The 27,077-nt window shown below is 45.7% G+C and overlaps 1 protein-coding gene across 3 annotated transcripts in view; it reads left to right on the top strand.

Moving 5' to 3' along the window:
* Window positions 1-27,077, top strand: part of LOC131955973 (solute carrier family 12 member 3) — a 72,790-nt gene that overhangs the window by 4,416 nt on the left and 41,297 nt on the right. Inside the window, exons 2-3 of one of the 3 annotated variants that reach the window (XM_059320312.1) lie at window positions 20,363-20,497; window positions 25,348-25,519. In XM_059320312.1, the coding sequence (XP_059176295.1) occupies window positions 20,363-20,497; window positions 25,348-25,519 (307 nt within the window). Of the gene's footprint in view, window positions 1-20,362; window positions 20,498-25,347; window positions 25,520-25,744; window positions 25,769-26,073; window positions 26,084-27,077 lie in introns of those variants that run through there. The other 2 variants (XM_059320319.1, XM_059320327.1) reach the window with 2 other exon arrangements.

The raw sequence follows: 27,077 nt of genomic DNA, 5'->3' as shown, positions 1-27,077 counted from the left end.
AAACGTGGGGCGCCGTGATTTTCTTACAGTTTCTAATACTGTTGACTCTCTACAAGCTCCCTAATAAAAGTCAATAGTATTATCTAATCAATAGTAATATAACTTTTACTTCGGCGACCCACGTTTTTGATAGCTTATAGTAGAGTGATCGCTTGCATTATTGTATGTATAGTATTTATTTTCTACTTTTTAGTTCAATCAGAAAACGTGGGTTTTTTAAAACTTTTTTAATGATTATTATTTTCCTGTCGCCTAGTTCCCCGTGTAATCGTGTGACTAGGTTAACCGATGTTAACCACAAAACATGAAGAGAACCTAATCAAGCAGTGGACGGGCCTAGTTCCCCGTGTAATCGTGTGACTAGGTTAACCGATGTTAACCACAAAACATGAAGAGAACCTAATCAAGCAGTGGACGGGCCTAGTTCCCCGTGTAATCGTGTGACTAGGTTAACCGATGTTAACCACAAAACATGAAGAGAACCTAATCAAGCAGTGGACGGGCCTAGTTCCCCGTGTAATCGTGTGACTAGGTTAACCGATGTCAACCACAAAACATGAAGAGAACCTAATCAAGCAGTGGACGGGCCTAGTTCCCCGTGTAATCGTGTGACTAGGTTAACCGATGTTAACCACAAAACATGAAGAGAACCTAAACAAGCAGTGGACGGGCCTAGTTCCCCGTGTAATCGTGTGACTAGGTTAACCGATGTTAACCACAAAACATGAAGAGAACCTAAACAAGCAGTGGACGGGCCTAGTTCCCCGTGTAATCGTGTGACTAGGTTAACCGATGTTAACCACAAAACATGAAGAGAACCTAAACAAGCAGTGGACGTCTCGAATGTTCGGCAACACCTTATGTGTCTCTGTGACCAGTGGCGCAACACATGGGGGCCCGTGAATATCTAGAGACTGGGACGCCCTTACCCCCGGTACATAAGCAGGTTTTAGCGGTAGTGGGAGCGGTAGATATCAAAAGTAACAGAAATACGTGGCTCTCTTTAGTACAGTGCTGTTTAATATTTAATTAGGTCTTCACATTTTATTTTATATAAAATAGCTGTTTATTATTTATTCTACAAAATATGTTTTGTCTCCCATAAATGTAAATATACTTTAAGGTATATACTTTAAGTTTAAACCATGGCACAAATGTACAGAAACTAAATATAGAAGCATATACTTCAAGCTCAATGCTGACACGGATACCCTTTTCTTACATGATGTAATGACACAATCTTCTTTAAACATTAAGGTCTGCGGTCATCATTTGACTAACACGGTCAGTTGGTTGACCACAGACATCGATTCAACTGTGGTGAGACAGACATCGATTAGAGTCTGTGGTAAGACAGACATCGATTAAAGTCTGAGATAGACATCGATTAAAGTCTGATACTAATGGGTAGTTTGGATGCTACCTATGTCAGCCTCCACCTTTATGAAAGCAAGTAGTGCTGAACACAAATGTAGTTTTCGATGGATACCTTGTGTCTAAGCATAAACCCTTTCATTCAATGCAGCAGGATGCCTCTAAATACGGTATCAATCTACAGAGTCGACATAAACCCTTTCATTCAATGCAGCAGGATGCCTCTAAACACGGTATCAATCTACAGAGTCGACATAAACCCTTTCATTCAATGCAGCAGGATGCCTCTAAATACGGTATCAATCTACAGAGTCGACATAAACCCTTTCATTCAATGCAGCAGGATGCCTCTAAATACGGTATCAATCTACAGAGTCGACATAAACCCTTTCATTCAATGCAGCAGGATGCCTCTAAATACGGTATCAATCTACAGAGTCGACATAAACCCTTTCATTCAATGCAGCAGGATGCCTCTAAATACGGTATCAACCTATAGAGTCGACATAAACCCTTTCATTCAATGCAGCAGGATGCCTCTAAATACGGTATCAATCTACAGAGTCGACATAAACCCTTTCATTCAATGCAGCAGGATGCCTCTAAATACGGTATCAACCTATAGAGTCGACATAAACCCTTTCATTCAATGCAGCAGGATGCCTCTAAATACGGTATCAATCTACAGAGTCGACATAAACCCTTTCATTCAATGCAGCAGGATGCCTCTAAATACGGTATCAACCTATAGAGTCGACATAAACCCTTTCATTCAATGCAGCAGGATGCCTCTAAATACGGTATCAATCTACAGAGTCGACATAAACCCTTTCATTCAATGCAGCAGGATGCCTCTAAATACGGTATCAACCTATAGAGTCGACATAAACCCTTTCATTCAATGCAGCAGGATGCCTCTAAATACGGTATCAACCTATAGAGTCGACATAAACCCTTTCATTCAATGCAGCAGGATGCCTCTAAATACGGTATCAATCTACAGAGTCGACATAAACCCTTTCATTCAATGCAGCAGGATGCCTCTAAATACGGTATCAACCTACAGAGTCGACATAAACCCTTTCATTCAATGCAGCAGGATGCCTCTAAATACGGTATCAATCTACAGAGTCGACATAAACCCTTTCATTCAATGCAGCAGAATACCTCTAAATACGGTATCAATCTACAGAGTCGACATAAACCCTTTCATTCAATGCAGCAGGATGCCTCTAAATACGGTATCAATCTACAGAGTCGACATAAACCCTTTCATTCAATGCAGCAGGATGCCTCTAAATACGGTATCAATCTACAGAGTCGACATAAACCCTTTCATTCAATGCAGCAGGATGCCTCTAAATACGGTATCAATCTACAGAGTCGACATAAACCCTTTCATTCAATGCAGCAGGATGCCTCTAAATACGGTATCAACCTATAGAGTCGACATAAACCCTTTCATTCAATGCAGCAGGATGCCTCTAAATACGGTATCAATCTACAGAGTCGACATAAACCCTTTCATTCAATGCAGCATGATGCCTCTAAACACGGTATCAATCTTCAGAGTCGACATAAACCCTTTCATTCAATGCAGCAGGATGCCTCTAAATACGGTATCAATCTACAGAGTCGACATAAACCCTTTCATTCAATGCAGCAGGATGCCTCTAAATACGGTATCAATCTACAGAGTCGACATAAACCCTTTCATTCAATGCAGCAGGATGCCTCTAAATACGGTATCAACCTATAGAGTCGACATAAACCCTTTCATTCAATGCAGCAGGATGCCTCTAAATACGGTATCAATCTACAGAGTCGACATAAACCCTTTCATTCAATGCAGCAGGATGCCTCTAAATACGGTATCAATCTACAGAGTCGACATAAACCCTTTCATTCAATGCAGCAGGATGCCTCTAAATACGGTATCAATCTACAGAGTCGACATAAACCCTTTCATTCAATGCAGCAGGATGCCTCTAAATACGGTATCAACCTATAGAGTCGACATAAACCCTTTCATTCAATGCAGCAGGTTGCCTCTAAATACAGTATCAACCTATAGAGTCGACATAAACCCTTTCATTCAATGCAGCAGGATGCCTCTAAATACGGTATCAACCTATTGAGTCGACATAAACCCTTTCATTCAATGCAGCAGGATGCCTCTAAATACGGTATCAATCTACAGAGTCGACATAAACCCTTTCATTCAATGCAGCAGGATGCCTCTAAACACGGTATCAACATATAGAGTCGACATAAACCCTTTCATTCAATGCAGCAGGATGCCTCTAAATACGGTATCAATCTACAGAGTCGACATAAACCCTTTCATTCAATGCAGCAGGATGCCTCTAAATACGGTATCAATCTACAGAGTCGACATAAACCCTTTCATTCAATGCAGCAGGATGCCTCTAAATACGGTATCAATCTACAGAGTCGACATAAACCCTTTCATTCAATGCAGCAGGATGCCTCTAAATACGGTATCAACCTATAGAGTCGACATAAACCCTTTCATTCAATGCAGCAGGATGCCTCTAAATACGGTATCAACCTATAGAGTCGACATAAACCCTTTCATTCAATGCAGCAGGTTGCCTCTAAATACGGTATCAACCTATAGAGTCGACATAAACCCTTTCATTCAATGCAGCAGGATGCCTCTAAATACGGTATCAACCTATAGAGTCGACATAAACCCTTTCATTCAATGCAGCAGGATGCCTCTAAATACGGTATCAATCTACAGAGTCGACATAAACCCTTTCATTCAATGCAGCAGGATGCCTCTAAATACGGTATCAACCTATAGAGTCGACATAAACCCTTTCATTCAATGCAGCAGGATGCCTCTAAATACGGTATCAATCTACAGAGTCGACATAAACCCTTTCATTCAATGCAGCAGAATACCTCTAAATACGGTATCAATCTACAGAGTCGACATAAACCCTTTCATTCAATGCAGCAGGATGCCTCTAAATACGGTATCAATCTACAGAGTCGACATAAACCCTTTCATTCAATGCAGCAGGATGCCTCTAAATACGGTATCAATCTACAGAGTCGACATAAACCCTTTCATTCAATGCAGCAGGATGCCTCTAAATACGGTATCAATCTACAGAGTCGACATAAACCCTTTCATTCAATGCAGCAGGATGCCTCTAAATACGGTATCAACCTATAGAGTCGACATAAACCCTTTCATTCAATGCAGCAGGATGCCTCTAAATACGGTATCAACCTATAGAGTCGACATAAACCCTTTCATTCAATGCAGCAGGTTGCCTCTAAATACAGTATCAACCTATAGAGTCGACATAAACCCTTTCATTCAATGCAGCAGGATGCCTCTAAATACGGTATCAACCTATTGAGTCGACATAAACCCTTTCATTCAATGCAGCAGGATGCCTCTAAATACGGTATCAATCTACAGAGTCGACATAAACCCTTTCATTCAATGCAGCAGGATGCCTCTAAATACGGTATCAACCTATAGAGTCGACATAAACCCTTTCATTCAATGCAGCAGGATGCCTCTAAATACGGTATCAATCTACAGAGTCGACATAAACCCTTTCATTCAATGCAGCAGAATACCTCTAAATACGGTATCAATCTACAGAGTCGACATAAACCCTTTCATTCAATGCAGCAGGATGCCTCTAAATACGGTATCAATCTACAGAGTCGACAAAAACCCTTTCATTCAATGCAGCAGGATGCCTCTAAATACGGTATCAATCTACAGAGTCGACATAAACCCTTTCATTCAATGCAGCAGGATGCCTCTAAATACGGTATCAATCTACAGAGTCGACATAAACCCTTTCATTCAATGCAGCAGGATGCCTCTAAATACGGTATCAACCTATAGAGTCGACATAAACCCTTTCATTCAATGCAGCAGGATGCCTCTAAATACGGTATCAATCTACAGAGTCGACATAAACCCTTTCATTCAATGCAGCAGGATGCCTCTAAATACGGTATCAACCTATAGAGTCGACATAAACCCTTTCATTCAATGCAGCAGGATGCCTCTAAATACGGTATCAACCTATAGAGTCGACATAAACCCTTTCATTCAATGCAGCAGGATGCCTCTAAATACGGTATCAATCTACAGAGTCGACATAAACCCTTTCATTCAATGCAGCAGGATGCCTCTAAATACGGTATCAACCTATAGAGTCGACATAAACCCTTTCATTCAATGCAGCAGGATGCCTCTAAATACGGTATCAACCTATAGAGTCGACATAAACCCTTTCATTCAATGCAGCAGGTTGCCTCTAAATACAGTATCAACCTATAGAGTCGACATAAACCCTTTCATTCAATGCAGCAGGATGCCTCTAAATACGGTATCAACCTATTGAGTCGACATAAACCCTTTCATTCAATGCAGCAGGATGCCTCTAAATACGGTATCAATCTACAGAGTCGACATAAACCCTTTCATTCAATGCAGCAGGATGCCTCTAAATACGGTATCAACCTATAGAGTCGACATAAACCCTTTCATTCAATGCAGCAGGTTGCCTCTAAATACAGTATCAACCTATAGAGTCGACATAAACCCTTTCATTCAATGCAGCAGGATGCCTCTAAATACGGTATCAACCTATTGAGTCGACATAAACCCTTTCATTCAATGCAGCAGGATGCCTCTAAATACGGTATCAATCTACAGAGTCGACATAAACCCTTTCATTCAATGCAGCAGGATGCCTCTAAACACGGTATCAATCTTCAGAGTCGACATAAACCCTTTCATTCAATGCAGCAGGATGCCTCTAAATACGGTATCAATCTACAGAGTCGACATAAACCCTTTCATTCAATGCAGCAGGATGCCTCTAAATACGGTATCAATCTACAGAGTCGACATAAACCCTTTCATTCAATGCAGCAGGATGCCTCTAAATACGGTATCAATCTACAGAGTCGACATAAACCCTTTCATTCAATGCAGCAGGATGCCTCTAAATACGGTATCAACCTATAGAGTCGACATAAACCCTTTCATTCAATGCAGCAGGATGCCTCTAAATACGGTATCAACCTATAGAGTCGACATAAACCCTTTCATTCAATGCAGCAGGTTGCCTCTAAATACGGTATCAACCTATAGAGTCGACATAAACCCTTTCATTCAATGCAGCAGGATGCCTCTAAATACGGTATCAACCTATAGAGTCGACATAAACCCTTTCATTCAATGCAGCAGGATGCCTCTAAATACGGTATCAATCTACAGAGTCGACATAAACCCTTTCATTCAATGCAGCAGGATGCCTCTAAATACGGTATCAACCTATAGAGTCGACATAAACCCTTTCATTCAATGCAGCAGGATGCCTCTAAATACGGTATCAACATATAGAGTCGACATAAACCCTTTCATTCAATGCAGCAGGATGCCTCTAAATACGGTATCAATCTACAGAGTCGACATAAACCCTTTCATTCAATGCAGCAGGATGCCTCTAAATACGGTATCAACCTATAGAGTCGACATAAACCCTTTCATTCAATGCAGCAGGATGCCTCTAAATACGGTATCAACCTATAGAGTCGACATAAACCCTTTCATTCAATGCAGCAGGATGCCTCTAAATACGGTATCAATCTACAGAGTCGACATAAACCCTTTCATTCAATGCAGCAGGATGCCTCTAAATACGGTATCAACCTATAGAGTCGACATAAACCCTTTCATTCAATGCAGCAGGATGCCTCTAAATACGGTATCAACCTATAGAGTCGACATAAACCCTTTCATTCAATGCAGCAGGTTGCCTCTAAATACAGTATCAACCTATAGAGTCGACATAAACCCTTTCATTCAATGCAGCAGGATGCCTCTAAATACGGTATCAACCTATTGAGTCGACATAAACCCTTTCATTCAATGCAGCAGGATGCCTCTAAATACGGTATCAATCTACAGAGTCGACATAAACCCTTTCATTCAATGCAGCAGGATGCCTCTAAACACGGTATCAATCTTCAGAGTCGACATAAACCCTTTCATTCAATGCAGCAGGATGCCTCTAAATACGGTATCAATCTACAGAGTCGACATAAACCCTTTCATTCAATGCAGCAGGATGCCTCTAAATACGGTATCAATCTACAGAGTCGACATAAACCCTTTCATTCAATGCAGCAGGATGCCTCTAAATACGGTATCAATCTACAGAGTCGACATAAACCCTTTCATTCAATGCAGCAGGATGCCTCTAAATACGGTATCAACCTATAGAGTCGACATAAACCCTTTCATTCAATGCAGCAGGATGCCTCTAAATACGGTATCAACCTATAGAGTCGACATAAACCCTTTCATTCAATGCAGCAGGATGCCTCTAAATACGGTATCAATCTACAGAGTCGACATAAACCCTTTCATTCAATGCAGCAGGATGCCTCTAAATACGGTATCAACCTATAGAGTCGACATAAACCCTTTCATTCAATGCAGCAGGATGCCTCTAAATACGGTATCAATCTACAGAGTCGACATAAACCCTTTCATTCAATGCAGCAGGATGCCTCTAAATACGGTATCAATCTACAGAGTCGACATAAACCCTTTCATTCAATGCAGCAGGATGCCTCTAAATACGGTATCAACCTATAGAGTCGACATAAACCCTTTCATTCAATGCAGCAGGATGCCTCTAAATACGGTATCAACCTATAGAGTCGACATAAACCCTTTCATTCAATGCAGCAGGATGCCTCTAAATACGGTATCAATCTACAGAGTCGACATAAACCCTTTCATTCAATCTACTTAGTTGGCCCCTCTGGTGGGTACAGCCAGTTGTATGTCGTGTGAAACAACTCTGGTGGGTACAGCCAGTTGTGTGTCGTGTGAAACAACTCTGGTGGGTACAGCCAGTTGTGTGTCGTGTGAAACAACTCTGGTGGGTACAGCCAGTTGTGTGTCCTGTGAAACAACTCTGGTGGGTACAGCCAGTTGTGTGTCGTGTGAAACAACTCTGGTGGGTACAGCCAGTTGTATGTCGTGTGAAACAACTCTGGTGGGTACAGCCAGTTGTGTGTCGTGTGAAACAACTCTGGTGGGTACAGCCAGTTGTATGTCGTGTGAAACAACTCTGGTGGGTACAGCCAGTTGTGTGTCGTGTGAAACAACTCTGGTGGGTACAGCCAGTTGTGTGTCGTGTGAAACAACTCTGGTGGGTACAGCCAGTTGTGTGTCGTGTGAAACAACTCTGTTGGGTACAGCCAGTTGTGTGTCGTGTGAAACAACTCTGGTGGGTACAGCCTATAGGGTCCAGTCAACACACAAGATGGGAGGGATTAGGCCTATAGGGTCCAGTCAACACACAAGATGGGAGGGATTAGGCCTAAAGGGTCCAGTCAACACACAAGATGGGAGGGATTAGGCCTATAGGGTCCAGTCAACACACAAGATGGGAGGGATTAGGCCTATAGGGTCCAGTCAACACACAAGATGGGAGGGATTAGGCCTATAGGGTCCAGTCAACACACAAGATGGGAGGGATTAGGCCTATAGGGTCCAGTCAACACACAAGATGGGAGGGATTAGGCCTATAGGGTCCAGTCAACACACAAGATGGGAGGGATTAGGCCTATAGGGTCCAGTCAACACACAAGATGGGAGGGATTAGGCCTATAGGGTCCAGTCCACACACAAGATGGGAGGGATTAGGCCTATAGGGTCCAGTCCACACACAAGATGGGAGGGATTAGGCCTATAGGGTCCAGTCCACACACAAGATGGGAGGGATTAGGCCTATAGGGTCCAGTCCACACACAAGATGGGAGGGATTAGGCCTATAGGGTCCAGTCAACACACAAAAGGCATGTTTGAGTCTCCTGGTTAAATGACAAAGAACACGTCGGGTAGTCCGAAAACGTGTACTCTGTACCTGTCTTCGAATGGTACACGTTAGCCATCTTGTTGCAGTACTGAACAGTGAATGTTTTGCCTACACATTGTTATAATACTGCCATTTTTTCTGGACGGAATAAGCTTATTTATACTTTGTCGTTTGTGGCTGACTAGAACTACAAAGGCGTTCTATGAAATGGTAATATTTCCTTCTTGGACCAGTGGTCACTTCACTTTTGACCCATCCAGGCGTCAGTCTGTCTCACTGAACCCCGTCTGTCTGTCTAGGTCTCACTGAACCCCGCCTGTCTGTCTAGGTCTCACTGAACCCCGCCTGTCTGTCTAGGTCTCACTGAACCCCGCCTGTCTGTCTATGTATCTCTGAACCCCGTCTGTCTGTCTAGGTCTCACTGAACCCCGTCTGTCTGTCTAGGTCTCACTGAACCCCGTCTGTCTGTCTAGGTCTCACTGAACCCCGCCTGTCTGTTTAGGTCTCACTGAACCCCGCCTGTCTGTCTAGGTCTCTCTGAACCCCGTCTGTCTGTCTAGGTCTCACTGATCCCCGTCTGTCTGTCTAGGTCTCTCTAAACCCCGCCTGTCTGTCTAGGTCTCTCTGAACCCCGTCTGTCTGTCTAGGTCTCACTGAACCCCGTCTGTCTGTCTAGGTCTCTCTGAACCCCGCCTGTCTGTCTAGGTCTCAAAGAACCCCGCCTGTCTGTCTATGGTATCAGAGAATCTGTCAGTGAACCCTGTCTGTCTGGGGTGTTGCAGTGAACCCTGTCTGTCTGGGGTGTTGCAGTGAACCCTGTCTGTCTGGGGTGTTGCAGTGAACCCTGTCTGTCTGGGGTGTTGCAGTGAACCCTGTCTGTCTGGGGTGTTGCAGTGAACCCTGTCTGTCTGGGGTGTTGCAGTGAACCCTGTCTGTCTGGGGTGTTGCAGTGAACCCTGTCTGTCTGGGGTGTTGCAGTGAACCCTGTCTGTCTTGCCGCAGGCGTTACTTTGGTCTACTTGCATTGGCAGCGCATTATCATTAGGTCGAATCAATAGCGCCTGCCGTAGTAGAACTAATTGTATCCTAGCCGATTGCATTGATCGGGGCACAATTAAGCTGTCTGGTCAACTTGCTGTTGATAGTCTCGTCTTTATTGCCAATATGCTGTTGATAGTCTCGTCTTTATTGCCAATATGCTGTTGATAGTCTCGTCTTTATTGCCAATATGCTGTTGATAGTCTCGTCTTTATTGCCAATATGCTGTTGATAGTCTCGTCTTTATTGCCAATATGCTGTTGATAGTCTCGTCTTTATTGCCAATATGAAGGGCTCCCACTGGCACGTGTGATATGAAGGGCTCCCATTGGCACGTGTGATATGAAGGGCTCCCACTGACACGTGTGATATGAAGGGCTCCCACTGGCACGTGTGATATGAAGGGCTCCCACTGGCACGTGTGATATGAAAGGCTCCCACTGGCACGTGTGATATGAAGGGCTCCCACTGACACGTGTGATATGAAGGGCTCCCACTGGCACGTGTGATATGAAGGGCTCCCACTGGCACGTGTGATATGAAAGGCTCCCACTGGCACGTGTGATATGAAGGGCTCCCACTGACACGTGTGATATGAAAGGCTCCCACTGGCACGTGTGATATGAAGGGCTCCCACTGGCACGTGTGATATGAGGGGCTCCCACTGGCACGTGTGATATGAGGGGCTCCCACTGGCACGTGTGTTATTCAGTGAGCCGTTTCGTCGGGAGACTTAGTCTCCGCGTAAACCACATTGACCGGGGCCCTTTTGTCGGTAGCTAAACTAAAGTGACGGGAGTCGTAATGTCAGGAACCGTTTTGTCTGCAGCCAAAATGGACGGGGGTCGTTTTTACGACGCACGGATGTGTTTAAATAATTGCCAACATTACTATATGTGCATGTGTGTACACGTCTACCGAGCATTACTATATGTGCATGTGTGTACACGTCCACCCAACATTACTATATGTGCATGTGTGTACACATCCACCCAACATTACTATATGTGCATGTGTGTACACGTCCACCCAACATTACTATATGTGCATGTGTGTACACGTCCACCCAACATTACTATATGTGCATGTGTGTACACGTCCACCCAACATTACTATATGTGCATGTGTGTACACGTCCACCCAACATTACTATATGTGCATGTGTGTACACATCCACCCAACATTACTATATGTGCATGTGTGTACACGTCCGCCCAACATTACTATATGTGCGTGAGTGTACACGTCCACCCAACATTACTATATGTGCATGTGTGTACACGTCCACCCAACATTACTATATGTGCATGTGTGTACACGTCCGCCCAACATTACTATATGTGCATGTGTGTACACGTCCACCCAACATTACTATATGTGCATGTGTGTACACGTCCACCCAACATTACTATATGTGCATGTGTGTACACGTCCACCCAACATTACTATATGTGCATGTGTGTACACATCCACCCAACATTACTATATGTGCATGTGTGTACACGTCCACCCAACATTACTATATGTGCATGTGTGTACACGTCCACCCAACATTACTATATGTGCATGTGTGTACACGTCCACCCAACATTACTATATGTGCATGTGTGTACACGTCCACCCAACATTACTATATGTGCATGTGTGTACACGTCCGCCCAACATTACTATATGTGCATGTGTGTACACGTCTACCGAGCATTACTATATGTGCATGTGTGTACACGTCCACCCAACATTACTATATGTGCATGTGTGTACACATCCACCCAACATTACTATATGTGCATGTGTGTACACGTCCGCCCAACATTACTATATGTGCGTGAGTGTACACGTCCACCCAACATTACTATATGTGCATGTGTGTACACGTCCACCCAACATTACTATATGTGCATGTGTGTACACGTCTACCGAGCATTACTATATGTGCATGTGTGTACACGTCCACCCAACATTACTATATGTGCATGTGTGTACACATCCACCCAACATTACTATATGTGCATGTGTGTACACATCCACCCAACATTACTATATGTGCATGTGTGTACACGTCCACCCAACATTACTATATGTGCATGTGTGTACACGTCCACCCAACATTACTATATGTGCATGTGTGTACACATCCACCCAACATTACTATATGTGCATGTGTGTACACGTCCACCCAACATTACTATATGTGCATGTGTGTACACATCCACCCAACATTACTATATGTGCATGTGTGTACACGTCCACCCAACATTACTATATGTGCATGTGTGTACACGTCCACCCAACATTACTATATGTGCATGTGTGTACACGTCTACCGAGCATTACTATATGTGCATGTGTGTACACGTCCACCCAACATTACTATATGTGCATGTGTGTACACATCCACCCAAAATTACTATATGTGCATGTGTGTACACGTCCACCCAACATTACTATATGTGCGTGAGTGTACACGTCTACCTAGCATTACTATATGTGCATGTGTGTACACGTCCACCCAACATTACTATATGTGCATGTGTGTACACGTCCACCCAACATTACTATATGTGCATGTGTGTACACGTCCACCCAACATTACTATATGTGCATGTGTGTACACGTCTACCGAGCATTACTATATGTGCATGTGTGTACACGTCCACCCAACATTACTATATGTGCATGTGTGTACACATCCACCCAAAATTACTATATGTGCATGTGTGTACACGTCCACCCAACATTACTATATGTGCGTGAGTGTACACGTCCACCAATATATTTTCGAGATACCAAGTGAAGTGTACTGGTGATACATGTGGTAGGGTGTACTGGTGATACATGTGGTAGGGTGTACTGGTGATACATGTGGTAGGGTGTACTGGTGATACATGTGGTAGGGTGTACTGGTGATACATGCGGTAGGGTGTACTGGTGATACATGTGGTAGGGTGTACTGGTGATACATGTGGTAGGGTGTACTGGTGATACATGTGGTAGGGTGTACTGGTGAAAATGTGGTAGGGTGTACTGGTGATACATGTGGTAGGGTGTACTGGTGATACATGTGGTAGGGTGTACTGGTGATACATGCGGTAGGGTGTAATGGTGATACATGTGGTATGGTGTACTGATGATACATGCGGTAGGGCGTAATGGTGATACATGCATTAGGGTGTAATGGTGATACATGTGGTAGGGTGTACTGGTGATACATGTGGTAGGGTGTACTGGTGAAAATGTGGTAGGGTGTACTGGTGATACATGTGGTAGGGTGTACTGGTGATACATGCGGTAGGGTGTACTGGTGATACATGCGTTAGGGTGTACTGGTGATACATGTGGTAGGGTGTACTGGTGATACATGTGGTAGGGTGTAATGGTGATACATGCGGTAGTGTGTACTGGTGATACATGCGGTAGGGTGTAATGGTGATACATGCGTTAGGGTGTACTGGTGATACATGTGGTAGGGTGTACTGGTGATACATGTGGTAGGGTGTACTGGTGATACATGTGGTAGGGTGTACTGGTGATACATGTGGTAGGGTGTAATGGTGATACATGAGTTAGGGTGTACTGGTGATACATGTGGTAGGGTGTACTGGTGATACATGTGGTAGGGTGTACTGGTGATACATGTGGTAGGGTGTACTGGTGATACATGTGGTAGGGTGTACTGGTGATACATGTGGTAGGGTGTACTGGTGATACATGTGGTAGGGTGTACTGGTGATACATGTGGTAGGGTGTGGTGTACATATCAGCCAACTAACAACTAACTCTATAATATGTACATGATGTGTGTACATCTCATCCACATCCCTTATCTGAAAGTGTTTTCTAAACTGAATGATTGTTAGAGTACGAGACACGAGAATGTTCTGTGTATTTCAAGCCACCACTTGCTAGAGCCCGACAGTCGTATCGTTGCTGGTGCTAGCAATGTTTTTTGTGCGTGCTACTTTGTGGCTTACATTAGGCGGAGTGTCATACATTGCAGGCTATTTGAATGTATGCAGTGTGACAGCTGACATGTGGATCTAGCCTCGCCCAGCACTTTATCAAGCCATGGTCAGGCGTGTCTGGCCGCATACTAGAGCAATCACGCAATACATCTCTTTAGTTCCTTCTCTCAACGCTGACCAGTTTTACAACAATATGTACATTTCAATAGTGTACACACACACATACATTTATAAGTATATATATATATATATATATATATATATATATATATATATATATATATATATATATATATATATATATACAGATAATCTTGTACTGTTGCGCCTCTTTTAACAAACGTTCTCAGTATGATGTATCTTATTTTTACTTTGTTTTGCAATTTTGTCTGTGTGAACGATAGCTTGAGTACCGTTTTAGTTAGGCGGACTAAATTTCATGCACTAGTATAACTTTCTATTAGTAGTTGTTTTTTTTTTTGAGTGGTTTTTGATGTCCTGAAATCAAATAGTATTATACTCTTCTTTCTGTTTCCCTAATGCTGATCACCGTTTGACTTAGGATGTAAGATGGACAAAGTTTCAAATGCAAGAAGTAGACACTAAAAGTTGTCTTTTAAGTTTTGGTCGATTTCCAATAACAGAAAGCAGCTTCTTCTAATAAATTCCCGCCTATATGTGTTTTCTCTGAAACTTATTTCTATGGCCCATCTACTGAATGTGCCATTCCAGATGTATTGGGCGTTTGTGTTACAAGCTTTGATTTCACTTCATTCTCTCACGGCACTGCCGCCATCAGTAGTTTGTGTCAGCACATTCTCTCACGGCACTGCCGCCATCAGTAGTTTGTGTCAGCACATTCTCTCACTGCCGCCATCAGTAGTTTGTGTCAGCACATTCTCTCACTGCCGCCATCAGTAGTTTGTGTCAGCACATTCTCTCACTGCCGCCATCAGTAGTTTGTGTCAGCACATTCTCTCACGGTACTGCCGCCATCAGTAGTTTGTGTCAGCACATTCTCTCACTGCCGCCATCAGTAGTTTGTGTCAGCACATTCTCTCACGGCACTGCCGCCATCAGTAGTTTGTGTCAGCACATTCTCTCACGGTACTGCCGCCATCAGTAGTTTGTCTGAGCACATTCTCTCACGGCACTGCCGCCATCAGTAGTTTGTGTCAGCACATTCTCTCACGGCACTGCCGCCATCAGTAGTTTGTGTCAGCACATTCTCTCACTGCCGCCATCAGTAGTTTGTGTCAGCACATTCTCTCACGGTACTGCCGCCATCAGTAGTTTGTGTCAGCACATTCTCTCACTGCCGCCATCAGTAGTTTGTGTCAGCACATTCTCTCACTGCCGCCATCAGTAGTTTGTGTCAGCACATTCTCTCACTGCCGCCATCAGTAGTTTGTGTCAGCACATTCTCTCACTGCCGCCATCAGTAGTTTGTGTCAGCACATTCTCTCACGGCACTGCCGCCATCAGTAGTTTGTGTCAGCACATTCTCTCACGGCACTGCCGCCATCAGTAGTTTGTGTCAGCACATTCTCTCACTGCCGCCATCAGTAGTTTGTGTCAGCACATTCTCTCACTGCCGCCATCAGTAGTTTGTGTCAGCACATTCTCTCACTGCCGCCATCAGTAGTTTGTGTCAGCACATTCTCTCACGGCACTGCCGCCATCAGTAGTTTGTGTCAGCACATTCTCTCACGGCACTGCCGCCATCAGTAGTTTGTGTCAGCACATTCTCTCACGGCACTGCCGCCATCAGTAGTTTGTGTCAGCACATTCTCTCACGGCACTGCCGCCATCAGTAGTTTGTGTCAGCACATTCTCTCACTGCCGCCATCAGTAGTTTGTGTCAGCACATTCTCTCACGGCACTGCCGCCATCAGTAGTTTGTGTCAGCACATTCTCTCACTGCCGCCATCAGTAGTTTGTGTCAGCACATTCTCTCACTGCCGCCATCAGTAGTTTGTGTCAGCACATTCTCTCACGGTACTGCCGCCATCAGTAGTTTGTCTGAGCACATTCTCTCACGGCACTGCCGCCATCAGTAGTTTGTGTCAGCACATTCTCTCACGGTACTGCCGCCATCAGTAGTTTGTGTCAGCACATTCTCTCACTGCCGCCATCAGTAGTTTGTGTCAGCACATTCTCTCACGGCACTGCCGCCATCAGTAGTTTGTGTCAGCACATTCTCTCTCGGTACTGCCGCCATCAGTAGTTTGTGTCAGCACATTCTCTCACGGCACTGCCGCCATCAGTAGTTTGTGTCAGCACATTCTCTCACTGCCGCCATCAGTAGTTTGTGTCAGCACATTCTCTCACGGCACTGCCGCCATCAGTAGTTTGTGTCAGCACATTCTCTCACTGCCGCCATCAGTAGTTTGTGTCAGCACATTCTCTCACGGTACTGCCGCCATCAGTAGTTTGTGTCAGCACATTCTCTCACTGCCGCCATCAGTAGTTTGTGTCAGCACATTCTCTCACGGTACTGCCGCCATCAGTAGTTTGTCTGAGCACATTCTCTCACGGCACTGCCGCCATCAGTAGTTTGTGTCAGCACATTCTCTCACGGCACTGCCGCCATCAGTAGTTTGTGTCAGCACATTCTCTCACTGCCGCCATCAGTAGTTTGTGTCAGCACATTCTCTCACGGCACTGCCGCCATCAGTAGTTTGTGTCAGCACATTCTCTCTCGGTACTGCCGCCATCAGTAGTTTGTGTCAGCACATTCTCTCACGGCACTGCCGCCATCAGTAGTTTGTGTCAGCACATTCTCTCACTGCCGCCATCAGTAGTTTGTGTCAGCACATTCTCTCACGGTACTGCCGCCATCAGTAGTTTGTGTCAGCACATTCTCTCACTGCCGCCATCAGTAGTTTGTGTCAGCACATTCTCTCACGGCACTGCCGCCATCAGTAGTTTGTGTCAGCACATTCTCTCACGGCACTGCCGCCATCAGTAGTTTGTGTCAGCACATTCTCTCACTGCCGCCATCAGTAGTTTGTGTCAGCACATTCTCTCACGGCACTGCCGCCATCAGTAGTTTGTGTCAGCACATTCTCTACCGGCACTGCCGCCATCAGTAGTTTGTGTCAGCACATTCTCTCACTGCCGCCATCAGTAGTTTGTGTCAGCACATTCTCTCACGGCACTGCCGCCATCAGTAGTTTGTGTCAGCACATTCTCTCACGGCACTGCCGCCATCAGTAGTTTGTGTCAGCACATTCTCTCACGGTGCTGCCGCCATCAGTAGTTTGTGTCAGCACATTCTCTCACTGCCGCCATCAGTAGTTTGTGTCAGCACATTCTCTCACGGCACTGCCGCCATCAGTAGTTTGTGTCAGCACATTCTCTCACGGCACTGCCGCCATCAGTAGTTTGTGTCAGCACATTCTCTCACTGCCGCCATCAGTAGTTTGTGTCAGCACATTCTCTCACTGCCGCCATCAGTAGTTTGTGTCAGCACATTCTCTCACGGTACTGCCGCCATCAGTAGTTTGTGTCAGCACATTCTCTCACTGCCGCCATCAGTAGTTTGTGTCAGCACATTCTCTCACGGCACTGCCGCCATCAGTAGTTTGTGTCAGCACATTCTCTCACGGCACTGCCGCCATCAGTAGTTTGTGTCAGCACATTCTCTCACGGCACTGCCGCCATCAGTAGTTTGTGTCAGCACATTCTCTCACGGTACTGCCGCCATCAGTAGTTTGTGTCAGCACATTCTCTCACTGCCGCCATCAGTAGTTTGTGTCAGCACATTCTCTCACTGCCGCCATCAGTAGTTTGTGTCAGCACATTCTCTCACGACACTGCCGCCATCAGTAGTTTGTGTCAGCACATTCTCTCACGGCACTGCCGCCATCAGTAGTTTGTGTCAGCACATTCTCTCACGGCCGCCATCAGTAGTTTGTGTCAGCACATTCTCTCACGGTACTGCCGCCATCAGTAGTTTGTGTCAGCACATTCTCTCACGGCACTGCCGCCATCAGTAGTTTGTGTCAGCACATTCTCTCACGGCACTGCCGCCATCAGTAGTTTGTGTCAGCACATTCTCTCACGGTACTGCCGCCATCAGTAGTTTGTGTCAGCACATTCTCTCACTGCCGCCATCAGTAGTTTGTGTCAGCACATTCTCTCACTGCCGCCATCAGTAGTTTGTGTCAGCACATTCTCTCACTGCCGCCATCAGTAGTTTGTGTCAGCACATTCTCTCTCGGTACTGCCGCCATCAGTAGTTTGTGTCAGCACATTCTCTCACTGCCGCCATCAGTAGTTTGTGTCAGCACATTCTCTCACGGCACTGCCGCCATCAGTAGTTTGTGTCAGCACATTCTCTCACGGCACTGCCGCCATCAGTAGTTTGTGTCAGCACATTCTCTCACGGCACTGCCGCCATCAGTAGTTTGTGTCAGCACATTCTCTCACGGTACTGCCGCCATCAGTAGTTTGTGTCAGCACATTCTCTCACTGCCGCCATCAGTAGTTTGTGTCAGCACATTCTCTCACTGCCGCCATCAGTAGTTTGTGTCAGCACATTCTCTCACTGCCGCCATCAGTAGTTTGTGTCAGCACATTCTCTCTCGGTACTGCCGCCATCAGTAGTTTGTGTCAGCACATTCTCTCACTGCCGCCATCAGTAGTTTGTGTCAGCACATTCTCTCACGGCACTGCCGCCATCAGTAGTTTGTGTCAGCACATTCTCTCACGGCACTGCCGCCATCAGTAGTTTGTGTCAGCACATTCTCTCACGGTACTGCCGCCATCAGTAGTTTGTGTCAGCACATTCTCTCACTGCCGCCATCAGTAGTTTGTGTCAGCACATTCTCTCACGGTACTGCCGCCATCAGTAGTTTGTGTCAGCACATTCTCTCACTGCCGCCATCAGTAGTTTGTGTCAGCACATTCTCTCACGGCACTGCCGCCATCAGTAGTTTGTGTCAGCACATTCTCTCACGGCACTGCCGCCATCAGTAGTTTGTGTCAGCACATTCTCTCACTGCCGCCATCAGTAGTTTGTGTCAGCACATTCTCTCACGGCACTGCCGCCATCAGTAGTTTGTGTCAGCACATTCTCTCACTGCCGCCATCAGTAGTTTGTGTCAGCACATTCTCTCACTGCCGCCATCAGTAGTTTGTGTCAGCACATTCTCTCACTGCCGCCATCAGTAGTTTGTGTCAGCACATTCTCTCACGGCACTGCCGCCATCAGTAGTTTGTGTCAGCACATTCTCTCACGGCACTGCCGCCATCAGTAGTTTGTGTCAGCACATTCTCTCACGGCACTGCCGCCATCAGTAGTTTGTGTCAGCACATTCTCTCACTGCCGCCATCAGTAGTTTGTGTCAGCACATTCTCTCACGGTACTGCCCCCATCTCGACTTACCTATTGCATCCTTTTCTGTATTAATCTCGTATCGAATGATTGTGTGTAATGATTCCATGTGTATCGAATGATTGTGTGTGTACAATGTCCTGTGTGTACAATGCCCCGTGTGTACAATGTCCCGTGTGTACAATGCCCCGTGTGTACAATGCCCCGTGTGTACAATGCCCCGTGTGTACAATGTCCCGTGTGTACAATGTCCCGTGTGTACAATGCCCCGTATGTACAATGTCCTGTGTGTACAATGCCCCGTGTGTACAATGCCCCGTGTGTACAATGCCCCGTGTGTACAATGCCCCGTGTGTACAATGCCCCGTGTGTACAATGCCCCGTGTGTACAATGTCCCGTGTGTACAATGCCCCGTGTGTACAATGTCCTGTGTGTACAATGCCCCGTGTGTACAATGTCCCGTGTGTACAATGCCCCGTGTGTACAATGCCCCGTGTGTACAATGTCCCGTGTGTACAATGCCCCGTGTGTACAATGCCCCGTGTGTACAATGCCCCGTGTGTACAATGCCCCGTGTGTACAATGTCCCGTGTGTACAATGCCCCATGTGTACAATGCCCCGTGTGTACAATGTCCCGTGTGTACAATGCCCCATGTGTACAATGCCCCGTGTGTACAATGTCCCGTGTGTACAATGCCCCATGTGTACAATGTGTACTAGACCTATGGTTTGCTGTTGCAGGACGATGAAGACCTCCGCTGTAGCAGGAAAGATGGCGTCCCTGGCTACGAAGGTTCCACACAGAATATCCTGGCCATGGGGGAGAGGGTGGTGGCCCCCACGCCCCTCCGGTTCGGCTGGATCCAAGGCGTTCTGGTAAGTCTGGCACATAGTATAACCTTGGTTGTCTCTCTTGACTAACATTCGTTGACTGGGACTTCAGCTCAGTGCCTGTAGATTTTAAAGCTGTTTTATGAATGGCCAATCTGGTGCTCTCATAGATGGCCAATCTGGTGCTGTCATAGATGGCCAATCTGGTGCTCTCATAGATGGCCAATCTGGTGCTCTCAAAGGTGGCCAATCTGGTGCTCTCATAGATGGCCAATCTGGTGCTGTCATAGATGGCCAATCTGGTGCTCTCATAGATGGCCAATCTGGTGCTCTCATAGATGGCCAATCTGGTGCTCTCATAGATGGCCAATCTGGTGCTCTCATAGGTGGCCAATCTGGTGCTCTCATAGATGGCCAATCTGGTGCTCTCATAGATGGCCAATCTGGTGCTCTCATAGATGGCCAATCTGGTGCTGTCATAGATGGCCAATCTGGTGCTGTCATAGATGGCCAATCTGGTGCTGTCATAGATTGCCAATCTGGTGCTGTCATAGATGGCCAATCTGGTGCTGTCATAGATGGCTAATCTGGTGCTCTCATAGATGGCCATTCTGGTGCTCATATGGATGGCCAATCTGGTGCTCTCAAAGGTGGCCAATCTGGTGCTCTCATAGATGGCCAATCTGGTGCTGTCATAGATGGCCAATCTGGTGCTCTCATAGATGGCCAATCTGGTGCTCTCATAGATGGCCAATCTATAGCTGTCATAGGTGGCCAATCTGGTGCTCTCATAGATGGCCAATCTGGTGCTCTCATAGATGGCCAATCTGGTGCTGTCATAGATGGCCAATCTGGTGCTCTCATAGATGGCCAATCTAGTGCTCTCATAGATGGCCAATCTGGTGCTCTCATAGATGGCCAATCTGGTGCTCTCATAGATGGCCAATCTGGTGCTGTCATAGGTGGCCATTCTGGTGCTCTCATAGATGGCCTATCTGGTGCTGTCATAGATGGCCAATCTGGTGCTGTCATAGGTGGCCGATCTGGTGCTGTCATAGGTGGCCAATATGTGGCTCCCATGGATGGCCAATCTGGTGCTCTCATAGATGGCCAATCTGGTGCTCTCATAGATGGCCAATCTGGTGCTCTCATAGATGGCCAATCTGGTGCTGTCATAGGTGGCCAATATGTGGCTCCCATGGATGGCCAATCTGGTGCTGTCATAGATGGCCAATATGTGGCTCCCATGGATGGCCATTATGTAATTCTTCATCTGACCTTGAGGCATGCATAGACCGACCTTTAGCACGACAGTCAAGGCGACCTGTACATGGTGAGCGTCATTGGCGCTGACGTCATGGAGCACGTGTATAGATTTTGTCTCCTGCCGTAGCTTGGGATTGTTAGCTCTGCTCTCTGCTGTATGGATCCTCGCACTGGATCCCCTCACCCTCCCCGCCTCAGCTCACTAATGTACTGTTTGACTCTATCACTAAGTGTAGTGATGGTTGTTTTTTATAAGCTCCTTCTTTAGGGTCACCTCTTAACAGTAGAGTCACCACTTTACTATCGGGTCACCTCCAGTTAGGTACACACAACATCCAGTCAGTCAGGTACACACAACATCCAGTCAGTCAGGTACACATAACATCCAGTCAGGTACACATAACATCCAGTCAGTCAGGTACACACAACATCCAGTCAGTCAGGTACACACAACATCCAGTCAGTCAGGTACACATAACATCCAGTCAGTCAGGTACACACAACATCCAGTCAGTCAGGTACACACAACATCCAGTCAGTCAGGTACACACAACATCCAGTCAGTCAGGTACACACAACATCCAGTCAGTCAGGTACACACAACATCCAGTCAGGTACACACAACATCAAGTCAGGTACACACAACATCCAGTCAGGTACACACAACATCCAGTCAGGTACACACAACATCCAGTCAGGTACACACAACATCCAGTCAGGTACACGCAACATCCAGTCAGGTACACACAACATCCAGTCAGTCAGGTACACACAACATCCAGTCAGTCAGGTACACACAACATCCAGTCAGTCAGGTACACACAACATCCAGTCAGTCAGGTACACACAACATCCAGTCAGGTACACACAACATCAAGTCAGGTACACACAACATCCAGTCAGGTACACACAACATCCAGTCAGGTACACACAACATCCAGTCAGGTACACACAACATCCAGTCAGGTACACGCAACATCCAGTCAGGTACACACAACATCCAGTCAGTCAGGTACACACAACATCCAGTCAGTCAGGTACACACAACATCCAGTCAGTCAGGTACACACAACATCCAGTCAGTCAGGTACACACAACATCCAGTCAGGTACACACAACATCCAGTCAGTCGGGTACACACAACATCCAGTCAGTCAGGTACACACAACATCCAGTCAGGTACACACAACATCCAGTCAGGTACACACAACATCAAGTCAGGTACACACAACATCCAGTCAGTCAGGTACACACAACATCAAGTCAGGTACACACAACATCCAGTCAGTCAGGTACACACAACATCCAGTCAGGTACACACAACATCAAGTCAGGTACACACAACATCCAGTCAGTCAGGTACACACAACATCCAGTCAGGTACACACAACAATCCAGTCAGTCAGGTACACACAACATCCAGTCAGGTACACACAACATCCAGTCAGGTACACACAACATCCAGTCAGGTACACACAACATCCAGTCAGTCAGGTACACACAACATCCAGTCAGGTACACACAACATCAAGTCAGGTACACACAACATCCAGTCAGTCAGGTACACACAACATCCAGTCAGGTACACACAACAATCCAGTCAGTCAGGTACACACAACATCCAGTCAGGTACACACAACATCCAGTCAGGTACACACAACATCCAGTCAGGTACACACAACATCCAGTCAGGTACACACAACATCCAGTCAGTCAGGTACACACAACATCCAGTCAGGTACACACAACAATCCAGTCAGTCAGGTACACACAACATCCAGTCAGTCAGGTACACACAACATCCAGTCAGTCAGGTACACACAACATCCAGTCAGGTACACACAACAATCCAGTCAGTCAGGTACACACAACATCCAGTCAGGTACACACAACATCCAGTCAGTCAGGTACACACAACATCCAGTCAGGTACACACAACATCCAGTCAGTCAGGTACACACAACATCCAGTCAGGTACACACAACATCCAGTCAGTCAGGTACACACAACATCCAGTCAGGTACACACAACATCCAGTCAGGTACACACAACATCCAGTCAGTCAGGTACACACAACATCCAGTCAGTCAGGTACACACAACATCCAGTCAGTCAGGTACACACAACATCCAGTCAGTCAGGTACACACAACATCCAGTCAGTCAGGTACACACAGCATCCAGTCAGTCAGGTACACACAACATCCAGTCAGGTACACACAACATCCAGTCAGTCAGGTACACACAACATCCAGTCAGGTACACACAACATCCAGTCAGTCAGGTACACACAACATCCAGTCAGTCAGGTACACACAACATCCAGTCAGGTACACACAACATCCAGTCAGTCAGGTACACACAACATCCAGTCAGTCAGGTACACACAACATCCAGTCAGTCAGGTACACACAACATCCAGTCAGGTACACACAACATCCAGTCAGGTACACACAACATCCAGTCAGGTACACACAACATCCAGTCAGTCAGGTACACACAACATCCAGTCAGTCAGGTACACACAACATCCAGTCAGTCAGGTACACACAACATCCAGTCAGTCAGGTACACACAACATCCAGTCAGTCAGGTACACACAACATCCAGTCAGTCAGGTACACGCAACATCCAGTCAGTCAGGTACACGCAACATCCAGTCAGTCAGGTACACGCAACATCCAGTCAGTCAGGTACACACAACATCCAGTCAGTCAGGTACACACAACATCCAGTCAGTCAGGTACACACAACATCCAGTCAGTCAGGTACACACAACATCCAGTCAGTCAGGTACACACAACATCCAGTCAGTCAGGTACACACAACATCCAGTCAGTCAGGTACACACAACATCCAGTCAGTCAGGTACACACAACATCCAGTCAGTCAGGTACACACAACATCCAGTCAGGTACACATAACATCCAGTCAGTCAGGTACACACAACATCCAGTCAGGTACACACAACATCCAGTCAGGTACACATAACATCCAGTCAGTCTGGTACACACAACATCCAGTCAGGTACACACAACATCCAGTCTGGTACACACAACATCCAGTCAGGTACACACAACATCCAGTCAGTCAGGTACACACAACATCCAGTCAGGTACACACAACATCCAGTCAGTCAGGTACACATAACATCCAGTCAGGTACACACAACATCCAGTCAGTCAGGTACACACAACATCCAGTCAGTCAGGTACACACAACATCCAGTCAGTCAGGTACACACAACATCCAGTCAGTCAGGTACACATAACATCCAGTCAGTCAGGTACACACAACATCCAGTCAGTCAGGTACACACAACATCCAGTCAGTCAGGTACACATAACATCCAGTCAGGTACACACAACATCCAGTCAGTCAGGTACACACAACATCCAGTCAGTCAGGTACATACAACATCCAGTCAGTCAGGTACACACAACATCCAGTCAGTCAGGTACACACAACATCCAGTCAGTCAGGTACACACAACATCCAGTCAGTCAGGTACACACAACATCCAGTCAGTCAGGTACACACAACATCCAGTCAGGTACACACAACATCCAGTCAGTCAGGTACACACAACATCCATAAATCCTATGTAACATCCATGTACACTATCCACAGATCCGATGTATCCTCAATATCTTTGGTGTGATGCTCTTTATACGTCTGCCCTGGGTTGTGGGCAATGCTGGGATTCTGCAGGCCACACTCATCGTGCTGTTGTCTGGAATTGTCACCACTCTCACAGCTATTTCTATGACGGCCATCTGCACCAACGGGGAAGTGAAGGGTGGTAGGTAGTCATTTCTACATCCTCCATCTGGGGAAGTGAAGGGTGGTAGGTAGTCATTTCTACATCCTCCATCTGCACCAACGGGGAAGTGAAGGGTGGTACGTAGTCATTTCTACATCCTCCATCTGCACCAACGGGGAAGTGAAGGGTGGTAGGTAGTCATTTCTACATTCTCCATCTGGGGAAGTGAAGGGTGGTAGGTAGTCATTTCTACATCCTCCATCTGCACCAACGGGGAAGTGAAGGGTGGTACGTAGTCATTTCTACATCCTCCATCTGGGGAAGTGAAGGGTGGTAGGTAGTCATTTCTACATCCTCCATCTGGGGAAGTGAAGGGTGGTAGGTAGTCAATTCTACATCCTCCATCTGGGGAAGTGAAGGGTGGTAGGTAGTCATTTCTACATCCTCCATCTGGGGAAGTGAAGGGTGGTAGGTAGTCATTTCTACATCCTCCATCTGGGGAAGTGAAGGGTGGTAGGTAGTCATTTCTACATCCTCCATCTGGGGAAGTGAAGGGTGGTAGGTAGTCATTTCTACATCCTCCATCTGGGGAAGTGAAGGGTGGTAGGTAGCAATTTTGGAACAACATACCAGTGTGAACAAACATTTCCAAGATTGAAATGCGCGAAGAACAATTTGAGAGCAAACTGGGACCTCGAGTGTGTTGTACGCCCTTCGACCATGTTTCTCCCAGAATTTTTTCGGGGGGGGGGGGGGGGGGGCTTGGAGATGCCTGGAAGAAACTGGCCCCCGAACTGATATTTGATAGTCAATGCAGCTCTGGGGCTGAACAGTTTGGAGACCCCTGCTTTACATGCACACGAAAAAAATATTTAGTAAATGACTATAATACCCCCCCCCTTTTTTTTTTGTGTGCAAACCCAAACATAGAAGTAAACATAGAGGACTTTTAGGAGCGGCTTCTAACCTGTTATTGATTAAAAATAATATATAGTAAACAGTACGTTAAGTGTAAAAAATAAATTTTAAAAAATTGCATTAAAAAAATTTTCATTAAAAAAAAGTTTTAATAACAAGCTTTTATGTAATAATGCACTAAAAAAGAGAAAATAAATTATACACTACTATATAAATAACTATAAAGAAAAGCGTGGGTCACTTAAGTATCTATTGGATACCATTACTAATATTTCGTAAGAGACAGGCTTTTCTTTATAGTTATTTAAATAGTAGTCTATAGTTTATTTTCTACTTTTTAGTGTATTAGTACATAAAAGCTTGTTATTAAAACGTTTTTTATGAAAAAAAAATTTGTAGTACTTTACATGTTTTTATTTACAATAAAGTCACGTGACTAAAAACCTTTGCGCGCCTATTGAACGTAATAGCGCAGCTATTGAACGTGATGACGCGTGTGGAGGAGTTGGATAGAACTGCCTACTAATTTGGTCAAAATTTTAATTAATTCATAAAAAAATTAATTAAGCATCCAATTAAGTCAAATTTAATGTCATGATGCATTCTCTTCATGTCTTGACCCACGTTCCAACTACGAACCGTATCTGTCAGTTAGAAGTGCCTGCAATTTCACTCGGGC

Source organism: Physella acuta, unplaced genomic scaffold, assembly GCF_028476545.2.
Source record: "Physella acuta isolate Inbredline_101_S28 unplaced genomic scaffold, ASM2847654v3 ptg000079l, whole genome shotgun sequence".
In the NCBI taxonomy this organism is placed as follows: Eukaryota; Metazoa; Mollusca; class Gastropoda; family Physidae; genus Physella; species Physella acuta.
Note: the sequence above shows the minus strand (reverse complement) of the source record. Positions and strands in the feature narration are given on the sequence as shown.